This window comes from Sinocyclocheilus anshuiensis, unplaced genomic scaffold (genome assembly GCF_001515605.1).
Source record: "Sinocyclocheilus anshuiensis isolate Anshui unplaced genomic scaffold, SAMN03320099.WGS_v1.1 scaffold284, whole genome shotgun sequence".
NCBI lineage: Eukaryota > Metazoa > Chordata > Actinopteri > Cypriniformes > Cyprinidae > Sinocyclocheilus > Sinocyclocheilus anshuiensis.
This window is the reverse complement of record NW_015554266.1, coordinates 437,792-448,752: the sequence shown is the minus strand read 5'-3', so window position 1 is coordinate 448,752 and position 10,961 is coordinate 437,792. Positions and strand designations below refer to the sequence as shown.

General features: G+C 38.0%; 1 protein-coding gene across 1 annotated transcript; it reads right to left on the bottom strand.

Moving 5' to 3' along the window:
* Window positions 1-7,022: 7,022 nt before the first annotated feature.
* Window positions 7,023-9,386, bottom strand: LOC107671304 (homeobox even-skipped homolog protein 2-like). Its single transcript, XM_016464196.1, has 3 exons — window positions 8,975-9,386; window positions 8,198-8,430; window positions 7,023-7,631 (listed from the first exon to the last, which is right to left on the bottom strand). Exons 1-3 carry the CDS (start codon window positions 9,384-9,386, stop codon window positions 7,023-7,025), a joined length of 1,254 nt encoding a protein of 417 aa, XP_016319682.1.
* Window positions 9,387-10,961: the final 1,575 nt, after the last annotated feature.

Sequence of the window (10,961 nt, the reverse complement as noted above, 5' to 3'; positions counted from 1 at the left end):
TATGCTATTTAAGTGATATATATGTGTGTGTGTGTGTGTGTGTGTGTGTATATATATATATATATATATATATATGGTTTAGAAAATATTACATTATCTGTCATTGTCTGTATTTAGTCATTTTTACAGTATCCCAGTATTTGTAATTAATTCAGCTAAATGAATGTCTTAAATTAATTTGGCATGAAATATCTCAAAAGCTACATAATCCTTTTCAGCACTTTGAAAAGTAGTGATCTGAAATTTTGATTCAAAATAAAAAAAAGGTGCATATTAGCGTTATTTGGACATTATATTGCTATATGAGGCCACTGCAAGACTGTTAAAAAGCACAGCAAATATTTTGTGAGAAAACTGCCAATGCTTCTTATGGTTGGTGCTCTATATTTGGAGTCTGATAGCTCTGAAATGGAGAGAGGATGGGGCATTCAGCATGAAATCTAGAGCTAGCATAAGTGCTAGAACGACCATACTGCCTCAGCTGGAATAATGAAGATCAGCACCACGGACAGCAACTACACTTATAAATGTATAACTCTCACAACACAGTGTGAGTAGATTGAATCCAGTGCACTGTGTACTTCATCATAAAGTAACAAATTTAGCTTGTATATGGTCGTAAAGCAATAATGCATCTTCCATAAGAACCAGTTGTACAATATGTTTGTCACTGGACCAGAAGTACATATGTTCTCAGTGTTGGTGGTGACCACTCTGGACTAAGATCTAAAAACAAGACCTTGATTGTTATGACATAGAGCAGATATTTTAAGATACTTAAAAAAAAAAATTCCCAGACAAAAGAAAGTCAATTGAAATCAAAAACTGTTTGGTTGCCAAAATTCTTCAAAATACCTTCTTTTGTGTTTTGCAGAAGAAAGAAAGTCATACATGTTTGGGACGACATGAGGGTGAGTAAATGACAGAATTAGAACTATCCCTATAAGATATACTGGCATTGTGGAGCCAAAAATGATATTTTATTGGCTTGTGTATTTGTACATGCATAGGTTGTGGGGTTGTTGTGTTGCTCGCCACTTGTCCCCACATAACATAAAATCTATAAAAGACACATTAAAGGCAGACTGAGAGCATGCATTACCTTTTTATTATGACACTTTTCTTATGTCCATTTGTTTCTAAAATCATTGCTGAATGGTATTTAATACTAAATAATGTAATTGTAAATGAGCTGCAGCATCTTCATTAAGAGATTATTTTCATTCAATATCATTAAATAGTTTAGCAAATTAAACACACTGATAGCAGATTAAACACAAACACACCCACACACAGTTTGTCCTTTGAAAGATGCACACTGCATGCATTCAGAAGTATATTGTATTGTATTGTGTAGGTAATGGAACTCTGTTTTCTATTGCTTATTACTGAGTTAAAATATACAGTTTGCTTTGTAGTTTTACTCAACCCAATACACTTTGTAATGCCTTTTTTATTTGCTGTGACTAATTAGAGCTGATTTAGACATCTCAGATTCAATATCAATATTTGTTCTTATACAGGGTCTGTTTGTTTTCAGTTTGAGTATTGATAAAAACTGTGTGATATAAAGAATTTGGTCATTTTACTTTGAAACAAAAATATCCTCTGGAAATCTGTAAAAAAATATCATAAATTGTAAATATTCGTGTGCTATATGAGTATACATATCATTGACCACTGTCAATGGGACTCATTTAAAGCAAGAGACTGCACTCTCTGTATCAGTAATATGGAAACTAACGGCGAGACTGACAGAGTGCTCATGAATTAGCGCGCAAAGCTGCTGCACTTCTCATAGAGTAACAGCTGTCAAGAACATTACAGTGCAACAAAATCACTACATGTTTAATATAATGACGTGCGAGTGTATGGTACAATAATTATAATATTTCTTAGAAATCGATACATTTGAAAAATTGTGATGACATTTTAGTGATGATAAATGATTCGCAAGTAGCCATTCGAGCCTCGTGCCGCGCGCCTCTGCCAGATTTGCACGCTACTGTTTAACCTGACCCCGACCCTGCAGCAGTTGCATGATCAAGTCGCCCGCAAGAACTTGTCACAACTCGCAGTTTATTTCCTTGAATCTAATTAAAAACATTCCTCCGTTATTATTGCGACAGAAATGTGGTTATCTTTATGGCGCCTGGACGTTGAACTCATCACGTTGTTGTAATGATGGTCGTCAGTAGGTCTGTTTGGCGGTGAAATGGTGCGCAGTGTATTATAGGCTATACTGTTAAAATGAAACTCATTCACTACTTCTTTTGAAATTGTCGTCAGTTGGACAAAGGGTTATAATTTATGGTATATTAGCTCAAGTAATACGGAATGAATGGGTTTCCACTATTATGCGCTGACTGTAAATCACACGTGTTTCCTACTTGCACTGCTGTCATATTTTAACGGGGAAACGGAAGGCAATTGGCGTGAGCTTTTTCTGCACATCAGATGCATTCAGATATGTCCCAGAATGTGCCAGGTGACATTAACGTTATGATGTATAGGTGCAGCTACTTGCCATAAATGCACGTTGTATTGGTAAATGCTCTCTGTTCTTGTTAGACAGGATGAGTACTGGTGTTGACATGTTTCACACTCAAAGTGAGCATTCTGAAAATATACATTGGCAAAATGTGATATAATTAACGTGTTATTTTAGTATCATGTTTTGACCCCCATTTTCTCCTGCAAACCAGACCTTCTCATTGGCAGCTTATAGCAAACAGACAGCTCAGCCATTAAAGCAAGTGAAGGCAATTTTCAAGGATAATTGCGAACATGTTTTAATACATATGCATGAAAAACATTTTCTTTTTTGAGGGAGAGTCGCTCCGACTTAACGTGCTTATGCAATTGATTGAGGGGATGACCTGCTATTCCAAATGTTATTTGAGAACTATCAAAATGTGCAGACTTGCAAATTGCCCAGCTTGTATCTGAATTACTACCCCATTCATCATCATTATGGGTTGATAAGTTAATTTAACCATTTCATTCTGTCTTAATGAGCTATAGTTAAAGTAATGTCACATAATATATGAAAGCAACATTTGAACAGAAGCGTTCATTTGAGACAAACAAGGGTCGTTTCATTTGATGCATAAATCTCCTCATCACAGCCTGTGCTTCTGTTACCACTAACCTTTTCCTTTCTGCTCCTTCGGTATTCTTTAATGCTGTCAACAAAAAACAAAGCAAATAACAAAGCTTTGTTGAAGACTAGCCTAGCTGTTTAAAAGACGGCCACTGACTCAGTGTAATGAACTCAGTGTACGCCATTGTTTGGTGTATTTTCCGGTTTCAATCACGTTCACCATTTTTTTTTTTTACGCAGTCCATTTACCCAAAACCAAATTATGGCAGCATATATGGCGATCTATAACGCAGTATCATCCAGATCTAATTTATAGGGCGGTGTAGTCGTTAGCACGTCGAACTGTGAGGGTTTTAGTTCCATCTCTGCAACAACTGGATGGGATCGGGATCACCCTGCTTAGACTTCCCCGAGAATAATGAAATCTGTAGACATTTACCAAAGTCTTCTGTTTATCTGATTAAAAACTAAAACCTGTCTTTATAGCATCATTCTTGCGTGTACCTACTAATATAGCTATGGTATCATTTCACTGAAATTTTAGTGCAGGTGTTCCGTTGAGTGCACCGTTTTCTTCTCGCCAGACGTGTTTGTGAAGTTCCACCTTAAAACAACAGTCTTTTGCCCCCACGTGCTCCCTGTAGTTCGGATTTTGTCCTCCCCGCAGCAGCTGTCACCTCGCATTACTCGCAGTCAGCTAAATGAAACATTATTCTAAACATATGCATCGTAATCAGTTCGGTCACACTTACAAGAACACGCGTTAATAAGGCAATCAATCACAGTGGAACAAGCGAGTTGTTCTGCAACAACTCATAAACAGTGTGTAATGAAGAATTGGAGGTTAGCATGACACGCGCTGATCAGATAATCAATGTCAAAGATGCGATGAATGTCAGTAAATGTAGTTTTTATGTCGTTTCTATAAAATCTTCAATTTACAACAAGCAGTTCAATTACCCAGAAAATACAGTCAATTAAATGGGCGTGATTGGACAGTAGCGGGAGGATCATCGATCTTTGCATTTCTATCTTGGTGGTGGACATTTAATTTGGTTTTTCTATTAGCACCGAAATAAAGAAAAAAATATATATATATTAAACAACCTGCAGATTTATTTTCTTGTCAAAAGCAATTCGGCTAAGGTGACAGACAGTTTGCTGCATTTTATGATGAATTATTTTTTCAGTCTTTGCACATTGGATACAAAACTGATGGCGTTATTGTGGCCAGTGTTTTTCTGCCCTCTGTCTTCTCCAGTTTGCCTCTCCATCGATCTCAATGCCTTTGTTGTATGGGTTGTAACCCTCGCTTTAGTAAAGAGCATAACGAAACATGGCGATACATCACACTCTTGCTGCGCCTCTAATCCCATTTCTTTAATGGGGACGTTCAGAAAGAAAGCAACTTATCTCAAAGTCCCCCGGGAATATTCCGGTATATATTTAACCAGGCTGCAATTAACGACAGTATCAGCTTGTATCATTTAGAGGTAATGTAAAAATAATGGTAAATTATAGGGCCGGAATGACCCGTGATCGCAGACTCCATATTCCCTGTAGTTTTAGTGTCGTTTTAATTAATGCCAGACTCCCTTTCTCACCAAGGAGAAAAAAACGTGTTAACAGAGCAGGAACGCTTCACACACTATTGCCTTTTTTTCATTGAAATATTGATCTTTAAAAAGAAGATGAAAAGACCTCCGTTGATTTAAAATCACATTTTAAAAATGTAGGCTGCTTACAATACATTTAATTTAGCCTACGTGTGTTTATTATTGTTTAGAATTAGACTGAACAAAAAAAAAAAAAACCTAATTCAGAAATGTAAGTAATAAAAAGATGGTAAAATAGTGGACAAAAACGTTATAGGCCACATATTATATTTGATTTGTACTTGCTTTCAGTTAATAGTTATTAGTTATTTGCAACGTGCACAATGATAACGATATTAAAAATTGCTTTTTAAATATTTATTTTCCAAGAACAACACCATCAATCAATAAATAACATAATATACATTTTTATATTGCACATTTTTCTCAAGTGAAAATATGAAAATTCATACAGTCGGCAATATGTAAAATACAGAGACGTACACTCTTAAAAATAAAGGTGCTTCACGATGCCATAGAAGAACCTTTTTGTCTAAATGGTTCCATAAAGAACTTGTAACGTCTGAAGAACCTTTCTGTTTCACAAAAGGTTCTTTGTGGCGAAAGAAGGTTCTTCAGATTACAAAAAGGTATAAAAGAGATGGTTCTTTAAAGAACCTTTGACAGAATGGTTCGTTGTGGAACCAAAAATGGTTCTTCTATGGCATCGCTTGAAGAACCTTTTGAAGCACCTTTATTTTTAAGAGTGTAATGTACAGAGTTGTGTTTCACGGCAACCCTTGGGAGAGGAGCAAAACACTGGGATTTTAGTATTGTCATTTATTGAACAGACGGCAACCAGCCCCGCGCAACAACTCAGAAACATCTTCTTTCATTTGAAACGGTAACAGCAAATGCAGTATGCTTTATATACAATGAGTGATAATTTTGGCTTGCTACATGATTTGAGGCCTGATATTCCTTCCTCCGCTTTTAAATTGTTCTGGTCTGGTGAACTAATGTCAGATTAATTGAGTACCGAAAACAATTATGTAATCCTAACATTAAATAAACATCCAGCCAGTCACATAAATAAATAAGAATAATAAAAATAAATAATAATAACAAGAAATGTAAAAAGGGGTAGGCTATTTATGCCGTTCAATAATTTCAAATGAAAGTAAAAAAAAATTGGTTTAATACATTTTAAACGTGACTATGCGTGTTATGACAAAATATCTCACTATTTGATCTGTACAAGTGCTATTTTGCTTTTTTTTTTTAAATGTGGTTTTATGTAAGGCAGAATTCCGCCCAGTGACAAAAAATATGTATGCAGACAGAAATGCATGAGCAATTTGTCTGAAGTTTGGGGTTGTGTGGATAATCCCATTATATTGTGAGTGAAGAGTCTCTACTGGGAGTATTATGGAAATATCGGTTTGGATTTAATGAGACTGCTCGCATCAGCGGAACATCTCTGAGAGAAAAGTCTACCCAGACCGGCCAACGTTCAATAAGAAGATTGGAAATAGGACTCGGTGGAAAGCGGATTATTATATATATATATATATAATAAAAAGGAATTCTCAGGCAACGAATACCACGTTTAATAATGTACAATCTACACACCAAGAACAATGCGAAATGATCAAGGTCTTTTATCTATCTTGTCTAATGACTTCCCACAGCGGGTTGTTATGCTTTGACAGCGAGTCTCGGAACGGGAACTTTCTTATATTTCCACATTCAAAGGAGGTCCATCAAGGTACATGATTGGCAATTTTCGTCATAATCTTCACATTATTAACAGCAGAATTGACATTGTAGCAGTAGTGCAGGTTTTATGCGCCACACTCCTAGATCAGGGAGAGTCCCTCGAGCAGCACTTTCAGAATAGCATCATTTTACGCTTTGGTCCCTTAACCAATGCTTAAGTGGCACAACCAGTGTATATTCTCTTTACTACACGATGTGGTCCAACCTAATCGAAAATAATATTTGCATACATTTTTTTATAAATGATAATAAGACGAAATGAAATAATTACTATAATAATAATAATAATAATAATAATAATAAACTACTCGTATTTACAAATCAATTACCGTTTTGCTCATTCTATATCGTTTTAATAATGTGTGTTGTAACATGTTTAAAAGGCCTTCGATGTCCATAACAGTGTATTTTAAATATATTTTTAACATATAATTCTGGGCGTTATAGGCCTTACTGGAATGGAAATGCTGTCCCTCAAATTAATAATAATAATAATAATAATAATAATAATTACATGTGCTTCAAATGAAAGAGTGTATGCAGTACTATCTATTGAGCGCGCTTTCTTCTCTATGGTCCGGTGAGGACACCGCAGTTTTGCTGAGAACTGCTGCCGAGTATGGCAAAAATCCGCTCTCGGACCTCTGCCCGGTCGCCGTGCAGGTGAAATCAGAGCTGGTGCTCCTGGAGCCGAGTGCGCTGGCGGCCTGACTGCTGTGGCAGCTGAGACATGAGCACGGCCCGGTAACTGAAGGCGCACTGACTGCTGCAGCGGCCGCCGCCGCCGCCGCTGCTGCAGCCGCGGAGCTGTTCAAACCTGCCGGTGACTGGTATAGTCCTGGATGTCGGAAACTACACAACAGCTCTGGGCGCGAATATGGATGAGAAAGCGCACGGAAAGTATCAAGGGGACGTATAGAGGTAGCAAATGGTGAAGAAGCGGCTCCAGAGGCGGCTGCCGCAGCAGCTGCTGCCGTGACACCGACATGGGGGTAATAGTGCAGTGGCATGTGGGGATGAAAAGGGTAAGGCAGACTTCCGGTGGCGGCCGCGTGCGTCATCATATAGGTGTAGAAGCTGGGATCGGCGGGATGTGGCCAGGACATGGCAAGCCGCTGCCGCTTGTCCTTCATTCGTCGATTCTGAAACCACACCTACACGCATCCACAGAAATATACACAGGTAACAATTAGGGATCAGGTGAACAGGGGCGAGAAGCGAGAACAAAACAATTAAACACTACAGTGTAACTGGCCAAACAACCTCAAGACCTGTGCATTTATTTTTGCTGAGCGATTAGGTAAAACTTTATGATCAGAGGAGTATTTGTGTCCTTTTCGAATCGACCAATAATTTTCTAAATGGACCCCCTTGGAAAGGTTTTTATGGTTAATATGTTACGTGAGCACAGATGGAAATAGGCAGGTTTTTGCATCAGACAAAATAAAATAATAGATTGTTTTTTTTTGTTTTTTTACACATTATGTATGTTTAATACAACCCACATTCGTGTGTACAGACTACATGTTCTCTGTAAACAGTATTTAAGAGAATGCATTATTTTTTGGGGCATATACAATTGCGTTTTTGTTTGTGTAATCTACACTGTGCTGGTGGCTGTAAAAGGGTAATATTAGCTAAACATGTTATGAACATTATAAATGATAAGAAACATATTCTGCCTTCTCTGGAAAAAAGGTAAACCAAATCAGACCAATACCTTTATTGTTGTTTCGGGTAAGTTTAATGAAGCGGCCAGTTCACACCTCCTGGGTCTTGAGACGTAGTTTTCCCTGTAAAATTCTTTCTCCAATCTTCCAATTTGTTCTCGGGTAAACGCAGTCCGGTATCTCCTCACCTGGTCCGCGCTCGAACTGCTGGAGTTACTGAAGGAACCGTTCATATTCGACGATGAACTTGTATTGGAGGTTCCTGAATTACTGTCCGAAAAACCTAAATCGGATAATGAAAGAAATAAAATACAAATGTATAAATATTTTAAACATGGGTATTTGTCTTTTATCACGTTGATTTGTACAATAAAATAAAATATACAAGCACATAACATAATATCTGTCATTGCATTTATAAATGCATAAATACAATTCAAGTGAAACTCGTTAGGGTTATATTTAACTTTATTTGTCAGAAAATCTAGATGCAGTGCGAAATTATTTTAAACCAAAAAATGAAAGCCACAGAGTATCAACAATTAAAGACAAAGGTATCCACCGATTCAAATAGTCTACATAATGTTAACACTGAAAAATGTATGCAGCACACATAAAGCAACCACAGATAATTTAATTCGTTAAAGGCAACGGTAAAAGACTTGAGAAAAAAATGCTACCTTAAAATATATAACATAATATAAAAATATCAATTAAAAAAAATAAAAATAAATCAAGTGCCATTAAGGGCTACATTTAAAGCTTTGTGATGCCCACTCAGATTAGCGTTTGACGACTCGATCAAAGTTTCCATGTAATTTGTTTACCTCTGCTATTGTTTTCCTTCTGTTGGCTGAGACTGCCCGGTGAGCGATGAGACAGGCAACCCACTTCCACATCGCTGTTCATATCGGAGTCAGGAGAAACTTCAGGATACAGGTTTATTTTCTTCCTGCTTTCGGAGGACGATACCTCTGTGGAGGAGGTATTGTCGCTGTGGTGGTTTCCGAATAAGCTGTCGATTTCGAACTTGCCTTTGGTGGGAATATCCCCGAGACTGCCATGCAGCGAGGCGGACGTTATTCTCGGGCTGAGGCGACCTGCGTGCTGAGAATTTTCCAGGGCCTCCAGCACCACGTTCCCGGCCGAGTCAGTGAGGTTGGAGAGCCTCTTTCCTGCCACTGGACTGTGTAGTCCCCTTTCCATCAGAATCATTTCTTTTCTTATCCTCTCCATCATGAAGTCGTGCAGAAAAAATCCAAAATCCCAGGGCTGGTGCTCAGATGACTGGTGGCGGATCTAATCCGCATTCAGCTCAGCTACCGCCTCTAAATAATATAACACCTTTATGAGCTGGAAGCAAAAAACAGAGGAATGCCAGTGCGGGCAACGAATGACTGCTCAAAATGGCCCGCGCATCCTCTCTGCTCCAGAAAGTCATTCATCAAAAAGTGGTTTGCGCCTTCGTCGTTAAAGGTGCGCGTGACGCGGTTCGAATGATCATTTATTGTAACAGGTTTATAAGCAAATAAATAGGAGAGAGACTGTCATCGGTTAATAGAGTCGGCCCTTGATCGGCCAGACGCGTATATCCAGGTGGAGAGAGAGAGGAGAAGTGAGGAGAGCAGCTTCTGATCTGAGTCTGTTTTAGATGGCTCCTGGGCTTGGCCTCTGGGGTGAAATTGACAGTCTGATTAATAAAATGAGCGCGGCAACATTTCCCTCGTCATTTAGGAATATCATTATGCTTTGATTCTCTATTGTTCCCTCCTTCTGTTCTGGCTCTCCCACTCCCTCTCTCTGGGCGGTTTCTTTTTTCTTTCTCCGTCGATTATTTCACACAGACGTTTTCGAATGAGAGGCATTAGTTAAAGATTTTTGCATCCAATTAGAAGACCCAGTTGCGAATATGGTTGTTCGTAACAAAATAACGACATGGACATTACATTTAGTGACATTTTTTTTAAACGCCGCGGTTTTCTTCAATTTGCTGGAGATATAAAGCCTATGACTTCAGACGTTTGCAAAAGCTCATCTATATTATTAGATATTGTTGAATTATTATTTGGTAGAATTGTTTACTATTTTCTTGCAGGCGTCTTCTAACACCTTTCTTGATTTATGTATCATAGCCTACAGCTGAAATCACGAAACGCGTTATTTTCGTCAACTGATGGCATCCTCATTTCATCACATAGCCAATAGTTAAACTTACTAATGGCGGTCAGTGACAAATTTCGTTTATTACATTTATATTTAAAAATCATGGTTTAAAAGACTGAACCAAAAGTATGTAATAAGGCGAGAAAATAACCTTTTAATTCGTTTCTCTGGCAATTCACATTTGGATATGAACTGATGTTACTGTTTATTGCTACGTAATTATAGCATGCAGATTTGATTACTGTATAGGGATTGCAATTAAGATCAGTGCCAAACTAGATCGTTGATCACACATAGCCTACGCCAAAGAAATCTAATATTCAAAAGGGCGAGAATAAATATCGCACTCAGTACCGTCTCTCACAATATGTCGACTATAGACATTTTAGTGCATTTCTCAAACGCTGTAAAATAGGAAATCAAAAATATGTTTTAATATTTGATGCTGAGCCTATTATAGTCTGCGTTCTCAAATCAGGTGTTAACGTGGGAGCTCTTTAAGGCTAGGTTAAGGTACCCACTTCAAGGAGAGAGAGAGAGAGAGAGAGAGAGAGAGAGACCGAGAGAGAGAGAGAGAGAGAGAGAGAGAGAGCCCCACACTTCATCTCAAGACACTTTCATCAGAGAGCATCACCTGGCTTAGCTGCTGTT